This window comes from Branchiostoma lanceolatum, chromosome 1 (assembly GCF_035083965.1).
Source record: "Branchiostoma lanceolatum isolate klBraLanc5 chromosome 1, klBraLanc5.hap2, whole genome shotgun sequence".
In the NCBI taxonomy this organism is placed as follows: domain Eukaryota; kingdom Metazoa; phylum Chordata; class Leptocardii; order Amphioxiformes; family Branchiostomatidae; genus Branchiostoma; species Branchiostoma lanceolatum.
This window is the reverse complement of record NC_089722.1, coordinates 35,803,344-35,822,614: the sequence shown is the minus strand read 5'-3', so window position 1 is coordinate 35,822,614 and position 19,271 is coordinate 35,803,344. Positions and strand designations below refer to the sequence as shown.

Below are 19,271 nucleotides of genomic sequence, written 5' to 3'. Positions count from 1 at the left end.
ACTCTTATCGTTGCAGCGAATAGCTGTGCATCAGGTGCGTGTGCTGAGCGCATTCCGAATGCCCACAACGACTGCCGGCCGCATGCCTGGCGCACTTCCGACGACTGCTAATCGAATTACGAGCGTACCTCAGGTATGAGATGTGTTGAAACAACAGCTGCTGCCTGCCTTTCCTTTTATCACAAGTTCAGGCTCGACTAAAAGAACAACATGGGGCGCCAGCCGCGCTAGCCGTGGCCGTGGCTCGTCTAATTCTGGACCACCCGTTGAGGCGTGTAACACCCCTGCTGCTGTAGGTGACCGTGATGGTTGTGTTGGCCATGGTACTGAAGACAGTCCCCCGGCCCCATCAGGCGAAGCTGTCCAGTCTCACTCCCCTGGTCACAAACGAGGGTGGTGAGAAGGAGCAGACCTCCGGGTCACCATCACCTCAGGCCTCGTCTGCTACCCCCCAAAAGCCACGAGCAAAGAATTAAGACCTAGATGCTGAGGTAGAAAAGGCTTTGGTGGAATGGATCATGGATGTTCGTCGAGCACGCTATGTGAACGATATCCGTTAGCTATCTGTGCGTTTGTCAGACGCTACTGGTACATGCAATACGCTGCCCGATCGCAGGACGAACGACACTAATTCGTGACGTATATTCTTATTCGCTATACGGTCGACCATCATGCGTTGTATCTGCGCTGCAAGTGCGCGATGTGCTCGCTGCGCAGAGAACGTGCCGCAAGAGAAGCGTATTACGGCGATTGGAGCGCAACCACAAAGCGCGCTCGTACCTTACTCGACCGATGTCGGACGTGTGAACTGCGTTCTTATAACGTCTGAGCTGCGTCCCAGCATTCGCACGAAAGTTTTGGGTAGTTTCAAAAATATCTGGCGTACTGGGCCGTGCCTTGCGTGTGCCTGCGTGCCTAAAACTATCACAGAACGATTGAGAAACGCGTTAGGTGCGTATTGGGCGCACGCCGGCGTATGACAAAAATGTTAACACGCAACTCACACGCTCATGTTATACGCACAAGTGTGACAGGGCCTTAAGAAGTTAGTTGGAGTTGCGGTCCTTGGACCAAGGTATGTTCACCTCTTACTCTTAGTTAGCTCTTGCGTTATAGATTGTATCCGTAACAGATAGTCCATATAGACCCTGTGTTGTAACCCTTGACCTGATATACCTACTAGCATCTATCTATGTACATTGTATGCTCAACCTGTTACCCTAGACCTTTATATGTCAGTATTGAGTATTGTATGGATCAATAAATGCACGACTCACAGATAGCAATCGAACTGGTTTGGCTGGAGTTCATATATCACTAAGATAGGAGCTAAGATACCAAACACCCTCAAACCTTATTCGTTACAAAATTACTACATTTTTCATGGTTTTGGAATCTATTAACCAACAACACAAGCGAAGCAACACCATGAATGGTATTTTTACTCCAGGAAGGAGGTGTGACCTCCTTCTGGGAGTATTGGAAATGCTTTGTTTGCGCGTTCGCAGCTATTACTCACGATCCCGTTGTCGCATTGGTGTGTAACTTGGCATATCGTTTGCCTGGTTGGGCGTGGTGATGCACAATGTCTTTGTTACACCGTAACTACTTTTATCGTCAATGCAATATCGTAATTGCACTCCTATAATTAATGGCATGTGCCACTGCCCTGCCATAGAGACCATGCTATAATCCGTTCCGCTTGACTAGAATACTTCAGGCAGATACGGGGTATATATCTTTCCTACTTGCTGTGATCGTATAGTCACTGTTACATTGTAAAATAGGCAACGTGCATCATCACACGCAACCTAGCAAACGATATACCAAGTTACATACCAATGCGGCAACGGGAATTGTGAGTTTTAGCTGCGAACATGTGCAGAATGACCTCCTGTCTGTGTATAAGTATGGTGTCCAGTCGCAGCTCGCATGCTAGTTTGAGCGTACGGGACGAACGGTGCACATTTACGCACAGTGTGAAAATGGGAAATCTCTGGACCTTCAAAATTACCACACTTGTAGTTTGTAATACGGAGGCTGTGACAATGTAGAAAGTTTACGCAGGGGATGAAAGGTTGTTGAGATATGTCCCTCAGAAAAGTGCCCGCGGCCGGACTGTGTCACTTCCGGGTGGATTGAGAGATCCGGTGACCTTTGACCTTCGAGAAATGTTACGATAATACAAAATAGGTTGATAGCTATAGATCAGGCATGCCTGCAATAAATTGTGGAAAGAGAGTTTACTGCATATTTGTGATTTCTGAAACATCTTAGTTGTAAGGCCGAATGGTTTGTTGATAATCTTCAAAAGAAGCCATCTAGATCTAAATTTGTGACTTTTCCCGGGATTTCTAGATCCTATCTGTGCCATGCTGTAAAAACATACTTTTCAGCAGGTTGACCTCTCCTGTATTGAAAGAAAAAGATAAATAACCACCTTTTCTTTACTTGCTATAAATCACTACTTGGACTGTACAGAGATGCAATTTGTGTGGGTCAATTTTTTACTTCTTTAATAACTTTATTGCAAGTTCATGCCCGAAGGCTAATTGCAGACAAACAAGTACATGGAAATACGTGGGAACCAAAAATTGTTATCTAGTCTACTGTGAAAGTTCTAAGTTAACTAGAAAGGCAACATTTGCGGGAGCAAATGCAACATGTTTCGCCCATTTCCCTCCCCACGCAAAAAGCGACTGTGGCATAGAGGCTAACGATGTAGATGTAGGACCGATAATGCAATATGGCGTTGGCATGACACTGTTGATACATGCAAAAAGGCGACCAACAAAACTTCGCCATCAAGCCGACTATCTGGTACCACGAACAAAACAAGTTGCAGACGATTGTGTGTGGAGAAATCTTCCGCTTTTTTAAACAAGTGCCGGTGGTTGCGATGAAAATACAATTTATTTTTAGTACAACGCTACGCCACACATTTTGTTTAATGCGCTATCGATCAGCGCCGATATTCAAGACTTCCCCCGCGGCCCGATAGTGTAGACATGTAACAGGTGTTTTCGCAAGGAGGTTGAAAATTCTTAGGTTTACGTCAATTTTAGCCAAAATCTTTAAACAATTACTCAAAGCAAGGGCCTCCTTGCTCAAGGTAAATTTTCACGCACTTCACAACTCTCTATTGTTATTGTTAATGTCATTGTCAACGTCCCGACACGGGATGTTTCCTAAGGTGGGAAACTTTGGACACTGTGTGCACTATTGTGCGCACTGGTGTCCAATCTTGGTGACACAGGGTAGAAAATTTGTGTACATAGCGAGGAAATGTCAGGTTTCACCATAGTGTCCAAGCTTGCAAACTTGTGGAAATCTTTGTTTCCATGCAGTCTTAAAATAAGAAAAACACCGTGTGTGTCGATAAATACCACCAGAAAAGTTTTGAACCTTCTCAATTGCACTTAACTTCAGTAGGACACAACAATAACAACACCAGGATGGGAGCCAGGGAGTAGTGAAGTTGTGTTGGCACCTGTAGTGCCCCTAATTAAATTGACTATTTCAACCAATCAGGTTGAGCTTGTTAAATCCGCGCTCTCTCATTGGCTGACCGAATTAGTCCACTTGGCCAGATGAATAAAGATGTGACCTAAAGGTCAGTGACCCCATATGAGGAAAATAGCTGATCTTCTCCCCAAAATACCCTCTAAAATCGTATTTCGAAGTGTTCTTATGCCGATAGTGCGATGGGATTCTTTGAATATTTGTTCAATGTACCCCCATAGCAAATTTCAGGTCATTTGGATTTATTTCCAGAGCACAGGAGGCCAAAATGTACGTTTTTGGTCAGAAAAACCTCAATAAAATCACTTTCATGGTCAATATCGAAAAAATGAAAAAGGCTCCCAGGGTATTTACCCACTCTACCTGTATACCAAATTTCAGCTCAGTTGGTCTAGGGACGACCGAGCTGCGTCGACTGTAAGATTTGACAGGAGAAAGAAACCGTACGAACACAATATGTTGCGCCCAACAGTATGTTGGGATCAACATAACTAAGGTTGACTATGGTTGTGGTTGGGTTTGACTTCTATTTTGAAGGCAGTGGAAAATGAAGAGACCCACGTTTTGTATCGTAAGTGGGCTTGTTGATTTTATTAGTGATATGGATTTTTGTAAGCTATTCAAATGGTGAAAACTAGGGGAATTAACGGAAGCTGTTTTATGTAATTTGTTTCTTTCAGCGTCATATAGAGGGCATTGGCAAATGAAATGTATTTCATTTTCCACTGCGTTCATTGTACAAAACTTACACATTCTCTCGTGAGCGGGCAGCTTTTTATATCTACCCTTTTCTATTTCTAGTGGATGTGCGCTTCGTATCATATTCGTATCTTACACACAGCTGACCGTTGTTCAAAATCTTTGTTGGAAAGATATTTTTCCATTGAGTATTCTGTTTTAACATTCCTATAAAATCTTAACTTACTGTCATCGATAGATAATTTATAAAGAAAACTTTGAATGTAAATGTCGGTCAGCCTTTTTCCTAACAATGTACATATATGTTGTATGTCTAGATCGAGATTGTTGGCGTTCCAGGTAAAGGAATATCCGCTATTGTCAAGTACATCTTTCACATGTTGTAACCGTCGACCTGAGGGTGTCGGCCTACATACGAAATCATAAAAAAACTCCGGTCCAAGACCTTAAGATCATGATACATGTATGTGCATGGGGATTGCGGAAAAGGCTGGGCTGTCTACCTGGCCTGGCTAGCTGGCCTGTCTACCTGGCCTGTCTACCACGTCAGGCTACGCAGATCCCCCCATTCATACCCCCACAAATTTTCAGACTCGTATGCAGCTGCGTCCGCTAGCGGAATGTATCCAAACTGCACCCAGTGTATGGTATAGAGCGTATTGACCAGAAATCTACAAGTAAAGAAGAAATAAACTGATCTAGATATTTGATTAATTTTGTGAATTTCTAAGGGTACGCAAGCAGAAAAAGAGTAACAGTGAAGGGGAAGGAAGCGGTTCTCGTGGTTGGTGTTGCGAACAGCGTTACTAGCAGTTTGGCTAAACAGAGGAACCACGTAACCGGAGGCCAGGCTGTAGATGAAAAAACAGATGTTGCCAGAGGGCGGTCCAGAGTATGTCCCCTGGCATCAAAACAGTGGAGGGGCCATGTGAGAACGTGGCTGTCGGCGGAAGTTGACAGACTAAAATGATTGTCATTTTCGCTTCCAGTGACCGAAAATTTAGTTAAAATTGTATAGAACAAGTATTGTCTGCTTTGGAACAAGCCTAGGCTAGTATACAGCAGCTTATTTGTTTGTAATATAGCCCCCAAGGACATGAAGGAAATGTTACACAGACCACCCCACCCCCCTGAGATGGACCGGCAGGATAACTGTCACAGTGGCATGTGTTTCTCCACGACCGACCCCTTGGTCGAGGGGTCAAGGGGTCAGTATCACTTTCAGGCGGCTTCTTGTGTTGTTAGCTTACCTTAGCGATCCTTAGCGTCTTAACGTCTATTTTTGCGTTATGATGAAAAAAATATGAAGTCGAAATGGCACAGTACCAGCGTGCACGGTTGCTGTTGTACTAGTAGTGCGTGACCCACTCGACCTTTCGATGACCTTTTATCTTGTAACACGCGTATTGCTTCAGTGTGCCTCATAATAATTCGTTGTCAGCTCGTTACCAATCCACAGAGTTGAGTTGTGCAATCCTGGAGTATGCTTTAGAAAAACAACTTAAGACATTTTCACACATCTGTTTGCTTTTCAAAAGGAAACAAATGTCTTGTCTCTCTAGTCTAAGCCGCCATGTGTTTTTCCATGTAATTCGATTATATGTAGCGTTAAGTTTCATCAGGCAACCTTTGTGGAGCTAAGGTCGTACACACGTCCCGATGGTGTGCATCGGGTCGATCCGGAAGGGTCTTTGGGCCGACAGTGTAACTAGCGAGATAGATCTTTGTTAGCCCGTCACTCTTCATAAACTTTGTAGGTGTGAGTTCATCCAGCGAGTAGTTCAATTCATGGTTTATAACACTGACATTTCATACCGTAAAGATGTAACGTTAGCAGTGGTTTTGCATACGGCGCTATTCATAAGTACGTGTCCGTATATGATAACAATGGACTATTCAAGTTCGTATCTTGAAAACAGCAAGGTCGCAGCATGTCTCTAAGCTCGTAATCACCAACAACTGACGACTGAAAAATCGGTTTGAATTTCACGCTTTTGGGGGGATTGACGAGCTAATTCCCAACATGGCCTTCAACTCGGCTGAATTTCTCAGTGTGGAACTTCCGAACACAGAATATTCCAGAATGACACCGCACGATAATAAACAAGAAATGTTTCTTGAAATTTACAAAAGCCCACACCTGTGTCTTGCGAGTGTATCTATTCTTGGGTAATTCGATCGAGCTAACACGGCATGCGCTGTTTACAACTTCTCCGCGTTCCGCCATATTTTTCGATCGTGTGATTTTCAATGTGGCCACGAACGTAAAACGCAAGACAGCGTCGACGATACTTGCACTGTTGTTAGCACAGCACCAATCGGCAAAATGAATTGTGAAGATTTTGAAAAGACTGAGTTTGTTTGTGACAGAAAAACGCTAGTTGTAGAGTATGTTAGTGTTATTTTTCATGCTTCAAATGGTACCCTTGACAAGGTACTCGAACGTGTACAATACCACGCAGGCCGCCTTGTTACAGGCGCAGCGCCAAGGACACCCTACTCAGACGTGCTACAAGAGCTTGGGTGGGATAGGCTCTCAACTAGGCGAGACTACAACCGTCTTGTCATCATGTACAAACTCGTCACCGGTTCTGTACCACCCCACCTCCAGCCACTCATCCCGTCAACAAGACAAGCCCAAACCCAGCTTCGCCTCCGTAACTCCGTACATCTTCACATCCCTCGATGCAGAACCAACATCTACAAGAACAGTTTTGTCCCCTACATCTCACGGCTCTGGAATAATCTACCCAGAATCGTCACCGAGTCACCCACACTGAGCATATTCAAAGCCCGATGCAAATCCCACCTGTTGTCCTGATTTAAATTTACCTCCTATCAACCTTCCATCTATTCCACCACAAATGCTATGTTCTTATATATTTGCATGGTAGTTATTGAGTCCAATGATTTTATACTGTATTATTATGCATTGTATTGTATTGTATTGTACTAACTATGTAGGTATTATGATAGTGTAATGATTTTATTGCAGGTTATGTACTGTTGTATGTTTGTCTGTATTTGTGGGTCAGCCGTTACCAGCGAAAGCTGCCTAGGCTGACCCAGTGTAATGATTTGTCTCATTGTCAATAAAATACAAAAAAAAAACCTTTATCCAACAAAATGTCGTAACTCTCCAGCGCAAAGCGCTAAAAATATGATAAATACGCGGCTGTGAAGCTTTAATTCTAGTTATAAGTATATTACAAGACTGAAGCTCATAGATCATGTGTTTAATATCACACACACCTTTACGAAAGGACTTGCGTTTGTTTAGAGACAATACTGTACGATGATGACTATAAAATCTTCGGTAACACGAAGGGAAAATGACAATCATTTTTAGTCTGTCAACTTCCGCTGACAGCCACGTGCTCACATAGCCTCTCCACTCTGTTTTGATACCAGGGGACATACTCTGGCCCGCCCTCTGGCAACATCTGTTTTTTCCGCCTACAGCCAGGCCTCCTGTTACGTGGTTCCTTTGTCTAGCCAAACTGCTAGTAACGCTACACCAACCACGAGAACCGTTTCCTTCTCCGTCATTGATACTGTTTATCAGCTTGCATACCCTTTATATAATAGAAATTCACAAAAGTAAACCGAAATATCTAGATCAGCAGTTTATTTCTACTTTACTTACAGATTTCTGGTCAATACGCTATATGTTATACCATACACTGGGTGTAGTTTGGATACATTCGGCTAGAGGGCGCAGCTGCATACGTGTCTGAAAATTTGTGGGGGTATGAATGGGGGGATCTGCGTAGCCTGACGTGGTAGACAGGCCAGGTAGACAGGCCAGCTAGCCAGGCCAGGTAGACAGCCCAGCCTTTTCCGCAAACCCTATGTGCATGTGGTATATGTGGGTAGGTCTTGAGCAGAAGTTTTGCAATGTGTTTCTGGATACTGGTTTGTTAACTTATAGCCTTTATAAGACAGTGTATTTTCCACTTGCTTTGGGCCAAAAATGGACTTTGATTTTTGTCAATAATTCCATTGATATTCACACTGCGCCATGATTGGTCAGCCATAATATCCTAATTTAAATAACTCTATATAAGGCAGGTGTGCCTGTCCACACGGCCCTTCTTTATTCGGAGACGTCCCCAACACCGTGAGGAGCAGGCAGGCCTAGGTCCGTTCGTGAAGACAACGTGGCGAAGACGTGGCGTGTGGAACTAGCTGACTAGCTGTTTCAGCTTCTAAGCTGCTCCGGAAAGGTTTGGGGTGTTGCTGAGGGTAACATGTTGTGTACCTAGTGGTTTTTAGTTGAGATTTTGCGTGGTTTAGGCCTCCCGCGTGTGTAATGGCAATTCGCAGAGAGATGTTTGCACGTGGGGCGCCGTGCTGTCTTTTCTTGTGTTCGTTCACATTTTGTTGTGTTTGGGGTTTTGTATGTCGGGTGGGATTTCTCCAGTGTTCGAGCTCGGCTCAGGGAGGGCGACTCGGGCAGGTTTTCCCAAAGCGCCCCACGACTTAGCCGATCTGCTTCGCGTGGCGGAGGCTTGCTCGGGTTGGGGGAATTTGATTGAGGAACTTGTCTTTACATGTTTCTTGGTGTTATTATTAGTATGCCAACCCGGGCAAGGCAACGAGGGACAGAGCGAGGCCACCACGGAGCAGCAGCAGCAAGCAGCCCAGCAAGCAGATAACGTGGAGAAGACGTTACGTGCGGATTTGGCTGTGTCAGTTTCTAAGCTGCTCCAGAAAGGTTTGGGGTCCGCAGAGGGTAACATGTTGTGTATCCTAGTGTTTTTTCTTTAGTTGACATTTGGCGTGGTTTAGGCCTCCCGCGTGTGTAATGGTAATTCGCAGAGAGATTTTGGCAAGTGGTGCGCCGTGTTGTCTGTTCTTGTGTTCGTTCACATTTTGTTGTGTTTGGCGTTTTTGTATGTCGGGTGGGATTTCTCCAGTGTTCGAGCTCGGCTCAGGGAGGGCGACTCGGGCAGGTTTTCCCAAAGCGTTCCACGACTTAGCCGATCTGCTTCGCGTGGCGGAGGCTTGCTCGGGTTGGGGGAAGTTGATTAAGGAACTTGTCTTGACATATTTCTTGTTGTTGATATTAGTATACCAACCCGGGCAAGGCAGCGAGGGACGGATCCAGTCGACGGTCACCACGGAGCAGCAGCAAGCAGCCCAGCAGACCCAGCAGCCAGGGAGGCAAGATCAGACCGATCAGGTCCAACGGAACAGACAGCCTCGAACGGCGAGGCTAGCTCAGGCAGTAAGCGATGCAGTTTGTCTCGCTGGCATTTTCTGATTTTCGCGCGGTTGACCGTGGGTTACCTGATTAAACCTCCTTGGTTTAAACGTGCACTTGAGTGTGGTGTATGATTTGAAGTTGTTGAATTTCGTCGTTGTTGCTGGTAACCTGGTACAGCGGTCACTCAGACTTTTGTTTTTGTTCTTCGTGGTTAAGCTGGTATCACCAGTATTGTTAGTAGTGAGGACTCATATGCAAATTGTTTGTGTCTCTTCGGTTTGCCGGATGCGCCATTTTGTGATAATGGTAGTGCCGGGTTCTCGTATGTAAATTGTCAGGTGTGTGCTCAGGAGCGCTCGTACATTTCATTGCACGTGGCGCATACTGTAGTTCTGTTGTATGTAAATTGTGGGCTCTCGCGACGAGCGCGTGAGCCAAAATTTGGAAGCCTTTAGTGGCGAGTACACTGAGAGGGTGTGCAAATATGCAAATTTACATGTGGTCCGCGCTTATGAGGAGCAGGACATTGCAGAGCCCTGGGGGCAAGTACACCGAGAGAGTGTAGGAATATACAATTTACATGTGGTCCGCGCTTATGAGGAGCAGGACATTGCTGAGCCCTGGGGGCAAGTACACTGAGAGAGTGTACGAACATGCAAATTCACATGTGGTCCGCGCTTATGAGGAGCTAGGACATTGCTGAGCCCTGGGGGCAAGTACACTGAGAGAGTGTACGAACATGCAAATTTACATGTGGTCCGCGCTTATGAGGAGCTGCTAAGGACATTGCTGAGCCCTGGGGGCAAGTACACTGAGAGAGTGTACGAACATGCAAATTCACATGTGTTCCGCGCTTATGAGGAGCTACTAAGGACATTGCTGAGCCCTGGGGGCAAGTACACTGAGAGAGTGTACGAACATGCAAATTCACATGTGGTCCGCGCTTATGAGGAGCTAGGACATTGCAGAGCCCTGGGGGCAAGTACACTGAGAGAGTGTACGAACATGCAAATTCACGTGTGGTCCGCGCTTATGAGGAGCAGGGCAGTGCTGAGCCCTGGGGGCAAATACACTGAGAGAGTGTGCGAATATGCAAATCCGCATGTGGTCCGTTCTTATGAGGAGCAGGACATAATTGCAGAGCCCTGGGGGCGAGTACACTGAAAGAGTGTGCGAATATGAAAATTCATATGTGGTCCGAGCTTATGAGGTGCTAGGACGAGGCTTCCATGTGGTAGCGAGAGACACGTTTGGACGTGTTCAGTCGGCGTTACATTAGGGGCTGTTGTGGCTTCGCGCTGGGCATGAAGACCGAAATTTGCAGTCGGTAAGTTTGATACAGTGAGCGCACAACGGGATGATCAGTCACGGTGAGGCCGAGCGTAGTGAAGAATGGAGTGCACACGGGACGTGTACACCGGGCGCCACGACGAGTTGGCAAGGAGTGTCGCGGAAATTTTTGATATCAGACATGTCGAACCGGCGGAGCAAGTCTGACGAGGTCCGGTACACCTGGGGTGTGAAAAAATTTGTTGCAGTAAAGGGTGAGGTGTCCATGCAGTAACGAGATGTACAGTGGACGTGAACATTAGACGTCATTCTAAAGCGGATGGGAGTCTTCGCGCGGGGATTGAAGACCAGAACTTGAAACCTGGCACAGTGAGCGCACGGGGGTGTGCGGTAAAACTCCACGTGTAACGACATGCACGTAAGTCATGTCCATTAGAATACCAAGGGCGAAGTGTGGGTCTTCGCGCGAGGCGTGAAGTCCAGTACTTGCAACCTGACACAGTGAGCGCACAAAGTGTGTGGTAAGAATGCCACGTGCTAACGACGTGCAGCGTTGGCCGCGCCCATTAGAGGTTACCAGAAGGCGGAATGGGTTTTCGCGAGTCCAGAATCAGTTGCCACATGGCATAGTGAGTGCAAAGAGTGGGCGAATTTCTCCTCAGTCGTGGGACTAAGCACTGACGAAGTGCACGTGGAACATACAAACTGGACGTCACGACATGATGACAAGTGTTTGCTCAGGGCGTTTGTAGGGGTGTCATAAATGTCTTTTGATTTTAGACATGGCGAGTATGTCAGGCACGCAGGACAAAACAGACAAGGCCTTACATTCCAGCAGTGCAGAAAAGTTGTGCAGCAATGTGCATTTTCTAGGAAAACATCGCGGAGGTGGGAACAAAGCTCGATGGCGACATGGATTAGTTGGCATCAGAGTCGTAGGGGGGCCCACAGTGTACGTGCGAGAGTCGTTTAGGACAAAGCTCGAGGCAAATGTGAACTGGCTAGGGCGATGGTTGTGCATTTTTTACAATGATCGATACGTCGTTGAGTGAGCAGATAGCCGTGGCGTGGCTTTAGACTATAAGTGCAAATGACGTTATTTGGCTGGGAGTGCATTCATGGCACCGTGCTGTTTCCGTGTCGCTGTAGGCACGGAGCACATGTACACACAGAGAGAGATGGAAAGTCGATAATTAGGTACAGGTAGTAAAATCCCTGTTGGGAAATTTGACACAGTAGATGGTGCGTGTAAGTGTGGTAAGTGATGGTTTAATGTGCAAGTGCAGATCGTGCTATAACGTTGGGTAACCTAAATTCGGGATTTTTCCGATAATGGTTGACTGAAATCAATCTAGCAGAACAATAAACCATCCTTTTTTTCTATTATTCTGTCAGTATCATGTACTATCTTTGCACTAATCATATATATGGTAGATTTTGTCTCTAGTCGTGCTGACACCATAATATTTCAACTTGAAACTACCGTCCGCCGCACGCACAATTACAGTGCTGTCGGACAGGGGGGCACATTAATTCGGGAGAGAAGATTCGTCTTGAATATCTTACCGCTAATCACATTTTATACAGCAGCTATTCGTTCCATCCTTGGCTTGAGGAGAGTGCTATGGATATAGACGTGTCCAAGTAAAAAAAATACACGAAAAAACGGCCGTACCGCCCACATCAGGCCAGTTCGGGAACAACCCGTGTGTTGAGTCGGTAGAACTTCACTCAAAGTCGGCCCATCGTCATCATCGGGCAACGTGTAACGTTACATTATTCATGGCAAGTTAGCTGGATGCCGTAGCAATGGTAATACTACTATGTCCATGTGTTCCTTGTTGTGTTAGGAGCAAACTTTGAGGAAAATATCTTCCTCAGTCCACTATCACACGCAGCAGTTAGACAAAAAAGTGTTCCTCACAAACCTTTGGCGTCTGCTTGACAACAGGATTCTGGTTAACAATATGGCGGCGGGAAAATACACGTGCCGTAGGTTGTAGCAACAGAGAGGAGTTTTGATGATTGATCACACTTAGAATCCAGTTGCAGGTTAGCAAAAGAGATTGTAATAAGTTGTCTTGTAAATAATTGTGTTTAGCAGGAAGCGGATATGACATTTTTCTTATAAACCAGCCGACAACCATGTTGTTTAATTCTCCCACGAAGTCCTCAGACTGTTCCAATATGGGACGGAGAGTTTTTGACCTCGTCGCCTTATAATCCATGCTTATCGAAGCTTTTCAGACAGTGTTCTGAATACGTAAGTCTGGCAGGTTTGCATTTCTAGCGGTATTACTTATGTTGCATCTAGCACATATCCCTAAATACCCCGTTTTCGAAAAATCCCGAATTTAAGTACCCCGCGAATTTAGGTTACCCAACGTTATATATATATATATATATATATATTTTTTTTTTTTTTCTCCGTTTTGTATTGTGGTATAAAGAAGACATGTGGCCGTATTGCTATTTTGGGTGACGTTAATGCTGAATTAATCTGTTGGACGTGTTAACCAGCGTGTTGATAACTCCAGGTGCGGGGAATTAAACTTTGTGCAGTATTTCTGTGTATTGAATGGTGTTTTAACCGCAGTTAGGGCGGATGGAAAACATTTGCGATCGTACGGAATAGATCGCTAATCTGATGCTCTTGTATGTGTCTGGTATTCGTCGTCAAGCGTATCAAAGTTTGTTACAAAGCCGTGGATTTTGGTTGAAGGCAGGATAACCAGTTGTTGGAGCCAAGCAGAAAGTTCTTCGAACATTTGTTGTGTGATATGTATGGGTATAACAGGTTGTTGCAGATACCTGGGAGCAGTTTAATGCACTATAATGTTAGTATTGTGGACCGGTAAACGAATTATGAGTAACGGTCAGGTGGGTACAGGTTGTACGAGATATCTTATGCCGGGTTCACCGACGTGACCCCATGTGCCGAGTGAAATCCAAGCGAGACAGAGGTGAAGCAGGCGGTGGAGCTACATGGAGGAGACAATCTGTTGCCGGGATTGAATAAAGCTTTCTGGTCTCCAAAGTGAAAAGCAAATAGAAATGTAGGCTGTAGTTTGGCAGTGATGAGATGTGCTGAGGTATTTGAGCTTACCTTTACATGTGGCCATCCTACCCCTCCCCCAGATATGGGTAGGGTATCAGCTGGAAGACGGTTGAGGTCGAAATAAAAGATAGATAATAAAATTCATGTTTTTTTTGGTCACTTGACCAAATACGCCTTTGTGTCGTCTTTTAATTCATTAGCTCATGGTTTTCAGTAATAAGCGAGCTTAGTTTAACCTACTGAACCATTTTAAGAGATAGTCTGGGGATTAGTAAGGGGGAGTAATGAGTGTGGGGATAAACTTCCAGGTGGAAGTATGTGAAAGGATAAGGTGTACCCTTCGCGGGGACTTGGAAGAGGGATAGCGCGACGGAGGCTCTGTCCCATAACTTATATTAGGATGATCCGATAATTGCGCAGTGTGGATAGTAAACTATTCACACTGCGCCATGATTGGTCAGCCATAATATCCTAATTTAAATAACTCTATATAAGGCAGGTGTGCCTGTCCACACGGCCCTTCTTTATTCGGAGACATCCGCAACACCGAAGAACAAGGGGAGAGCCGACCTGTAGGTTGTGGCAAGGAAGATGATGGGGATGGGGCTGGGGAGACGGCACTGGACGTGTTTTTTTTACACCCACCCACCCACCCGTGTTTAGAACTGCCCATCTGCAGGGACTAGGTTCTCTCCGCGCGACTTCGGCTCTGTCCCATAACTTATATTAGGATGATCCGATAATTGCGCAGTGTGGATAGTAAACAACCCATACTTAAAACTTGAAAAAAAAGACCCTCACAAAAATGGGTCGCTCTTAGGAAATATTGGTCCTGAATGTTGAAAATAATATTTGTAGTGTAGAGCTGTGTACCTAAAGCCTGTACCTGTACCTGTGTAAAATCGTTTAGGTACAGGTCCGGACCTGAACATCTACTGTACCTATACAATCATGTACCTAAACAAACTAAAATGCCAGGCGGCGTAAGTTGGCATACTCCTTTGTGACTCGTCTCTTTGGGTCTGGAAACAGCATAATTCAACTGCTTATAATGCCATTCCGAGGTTTTCTCTCTGAGCAGGCACTGGCCTTACTACTGTCGATTGGGCCTCCCACCTGCTCGTTTCGACACTACTTGACATGCAATCTATTTGTTGTTGTTGTTGTTATATGTAGATGTCTGTAAATTGTCTTTGTAATTTTTAATATGGGCCTTCGGCCTGAGACAAAGAATAAAATAAATAAATAGATAAATAAATAAATAAAATAAACACTACAGTTACTGTACTGGACACCATTTCTTAGACTGAAGATAGGTAAATCGCTTGACAGAGATGACAATTTTGATAACCTCAGTTAAAATGTGAAGAAAACTTGCAAATACAGTCAAACCTGCCTAAGCGACCACCTCTTCAACCCGACCACCTGGCCACGGCGACGGCTTTTTCTCGGTCCCGAAAATTTTCCCAATAGGCACAAGCATTAAGCTGCCTGCCCAAGGCGACCACCCGTCCAACGCGACCGCGACCGCCACGAATTGGGACCGCACAGAGCCAGATCCCTGCCCATGGCGGCCGCCTCATTTTCAAGCATGTGGTGACATCGGATTTTGCTGTCGGATTTCGCGGAAATGTTTTTAAGACCTTGACGGACAAAAATATATGGAATAGCATCGATTCCTCCATGAAGTGTTTTAAGAAAACGTTCCCATTATAAACATTGTAAAGACAAATGTTTCTGAATACTTCAATATCGATGTTGTTGTGTCCATGTGTATCTTATAGTTTTCCGCAAGCTCGGTTCGGTTTAAACTCAATAGACCCCTTTTCAAACTCCGGCGCCATTTTGAATCTAGCGAGAGTGCGCGTGGTTTGAGCACAGGAAAAGTAATCAAGCTGTAAGACGACGGGCCCGGTAAAGGCTAAACTATGGCATCCCCAATAGCAGCGTTGAGTCATCGTCAGCGGTGAGATGTTCTCCTCCTCAGTGAAATCCGTCGATATATAATTTTTTTATGCATGGCACAAGTACTACTTGAAGTAGATGATATTGTTGTGGACACTTGGACTCGATATCGGCCAGTAAAATTGTGAATTTCTGCTATTTTTCCATAGTTCCTGCCGGGCTGTTGAACGTGCGCTACAGTGATAAAATGCTTATATTACACCGAGTGCTTGTAACTTCCCCAAAATGTTAGCTCAAGTCGAGAAGTAAATCCCACAAAACGTACACATTTCGGGCTGGGGTCTTTGTAGCTACGAATAGATATGAATTTAACAGTTGAGCCTTTTGGCAGTCGTGACAATGCCAACATCACCTTTAAAAATACGTGAGTTGGGGGAGGGGGAGTTGAATCTCTGCTAAATTACTAACCAAAAGGACCTTGAGCTGAAGCCTACAAACACGGGGTTTGGAAAGGGGTCTATTTTAAAAATGATTACGTAGTGCATGGCGTCAAAAAGTCAGATTTGACAGAAATTACTATCCATTTGTTGTATTTTCAACAAAAATGTGTCTGTGTCTTACTAAATTCCGCCGAAAAAACATTGGGCGAGACGGGCAAAACATCGGGCGAGACGGGCAAAACATCAGGCAAGACATGTTGTTCCTTGGTTCTTGGTTTCGGCCAGGATTCAGGCGTAACGCTGACCTTTGTAGAACTTGACGCTTCTGTGTATGAACATTTAGAATACTCTCGTTATTGACGAAAATTAATATTCTTATTTTCTTTTTATTTCCATGAATCTCACAAACCTTTATGTCCTTTATTGGGTGCTGCTTGCTTGTAATCGCCGACGCTGTGCATTCTGCTGCACTGACTTACCTTTCGATGCAGTCGTGAGCTTGGCGGTGTGGAGCGGAGCGACGAAATCACACCGTTCTGTTTTCATCTTCAGTTGTCAGATCGAATCTTCAGTTGTCAGATCGAAAACTTTTTACCCCTTTTATCCAGCAGTCGGCGTCCCAAAAAAGGCTGGGGTCAGCAGCTGTTTTCTAGGGATTTGTCTTAGGCCTTAAAACTTTGATTGTATGTGCGTGTGTGTACTATTTAACGTCACGTGTGAATGCGAGAGGACGCTGCAAGATCATCGAGGCAAACACTGTTCGGTAGTCAAAATTATGACGAAAATTTGTACATGATGTAACGGTATACAAATATTACAACGATAACGGAAAATGTGATTTTCGTAGGACCTTTTTGTGTCAATGAGAATTGAACCTGGTGGGGGTCATGCTGTCTAAAAATCACATAATTTTCCAGCCAACTTCGTACTGTATTTGAACACCTTGACCTGGAAACATGTTGTGAATGGAATCCTCTTTAAGACCACCTGTCCATCGCGACCGCTTTTGCTTGGTCCCCCGGGTGGTCGCCTTGGGCAGGTTTGACTGTAGACTTCTTTTGAGATTCAAATACATAAATCCTCATACAAAGATGGCAATTTACCACTAAAAAGACAGTTGGCTACATGTTTAACTTACCGGTAATTGACCAAACTGGTACATGTGTCAGCCTCTACCAGGCCCCGCGGGATGGCTGGAAAAATAGTAGAAATTGGCCTTATAGAGTGAATAGTGTGCCAAGGGAGTTGGCTACGGAGAGAGGGTCCAATCTGCCATCCGTGGTTCGCCTATTGAGCTTCCCTGTATAGCGGAGTACCCCTGGCATACTATTCACTCTATTTGGCCGAATTCTACTATTTTCCCAGCGATCCGCGGAGCCTGGTAGAGGCTAGTACATGTGCAGGTCCGGACCTGTACCTAAACTGCTGTACCTGTGCACCTGAATTTTTGTTTAGGTGTATACACAGCCCTATTGTAGTGTCTGTGTTAATAGTTGTTCATCAATTCCCACCCTAACTTAATTCTTCTATTGCGATGACCCAAAAATTGACCTGGAACTTCAGCAATTATCCCATACGAACCAATACTTAAGGGATGATTCCCATCATGCATCATACCCCCATCGGTCTGTATGATGAAGGAGCACTACTCAATTCCTGGATTATGGATGGTTCATTCATTTGTTCATCTGTGAATAATTGTGGTCTTTTACACACAAAAAACTGCTTCTGGGCTTGTATGTGCCTTTTAACTTATCAACAAAAGCAAGATCAATACATTCAAATATTATTTACTACAGCCATCCAATTGTATTGAAGTCACTGTGGTGTCACAAAGCACAGTCTTGTTCCTTTTTGTCAGCTTTTGAACCCTTAGCAAGCTAGAAATGGACATTCCCTAAATTAGTAACTCTCCTCCAAATCCCCAGAAATGTGGTACTGTACAACAACTGGTGTACCTGGGGGTCTGACGCCAGCTTGGTGTTCACATCATCAGCACTTCTCTTGGACCGTGTTTCAGTCTTCTCATGGAGTAGGATGTAGTAGTCAGCAAGATGGTCAAACTGTAGCCAAAATGTTGGAGTTGAAACAAAATGTACAAATCTTAATCACCAATTATCAACAGAATAAGTGACTTATCTTCATTCCCTTTGTCAGTGAATGATAGCGCAAGAGAATGTAACGGGACAAGCAACATTTAGTTACTGTACTAGAACAACAGTAGCTAATTGAACTATTGGCATAAACTTTGTCTTGAATTAATCTTCTTTTTAAAGACTACTTCAAGACATCCTAAATTGTCTTTACCTCATTAACATATCTATTCAGAGTTTTGGTATAAAACCTGGTGTTCTCAGTCCTATCGTTAGTCACTGACGAAAGACAGTGGATACTGTCTGAAACGTCTGACTGTTTCAAAATCTAACGTATCCAGTTGCTTGAGTAATTATTTTTGGCGTATAGTGAAAGAAATAAGCATAAACGGATCCACTTTTCCATTGAGTACCACATAGGGATAATGGTAGAAACCGAACCGAGGCTGTAAAAAAAGGAAACTTGTTGTCCGATTTTAGGTCTTACTTAGTTATTATAACCAAATTTAACGCTTGTATGCATCAAAGACCATAAAGAGTACAGCATGCTTGTCAAACTTATTGCATTGGTTATACATGCTAACTGTGACAGGAGACAACCAACCAACCTACCAAACTACAGTCAAACCTGTCTATAGCGGTCACTAAAGGGACTGGCCAAAACTGGCCACTAAGAACAGGTGGCCGCTATGGAGAAAATGTCGATTAATTGACCACGAGTGACACATATTTTCAGTACCCACTGAGATACATTTATTCACCGTACAGTACACATGTAAACAGGTAAGGCACATTTTAGAAGTTCGATTGTTGTTCTTTTACTCCTAGTTAGTTAAGAACAAATTACATGTTGCTCAGTTGTCACTTACTGTTCGTTTTCGACCGTTTTCAAACATAAAATCGTGGCGACAATTTTCCTCAGTCTCTTGTTGTGGCTTGTGTTGATCAGCATCTACCATTATGCTAATAGGGTACTCAGAAGAAGGTCGCTCTTTTGAGGGCTATTTGTCTTTTCAGAAAATTGCAACAGCCCAAATTTTATATCATAGTAGTAT

At 44.5% G+C, this 19,271-nt stretch overlaps 1 protein-coding gene and 1 long non-coding RNA gene across 6 annotated transcripts in view; one reads left to right on the top strand and one right to left on the bottom strand.

The window, feature by feature from the left end:
• The window catches only part of LOC136421239 (furin-like protease kpc-1), a 217,503-nt gene that overhangs the window by 153,562 nt on the left and 44,670 nt on the right, over positions 1–19,271 (bottom strand). For all 5 annotated transcript variants that reach the window (XM_066408448.1, XM_066408460.1, XM_066408438.1 and 2 more), the window contains one exon: positions 18,082–18,186. In XM_066408448.1, coding sequence (XP_066264545.1) covers positions 18,082–18,186 — 105 coding nt within the window. The remainder of the gene's footprint in view (positions 1–18,081; positions 18,187–19,271) is intronic.
• On the top strand, positions 8,231–9,896 carry LOC136421281 (uncharacterized). The gene is made up of 2 exons (XR_010753414.1): positions 8,231–8,447; positions 8,798–9,896. It is a non-coding gene; the product is annotated as an uncharacterized lncRNA (long non-coding RNA).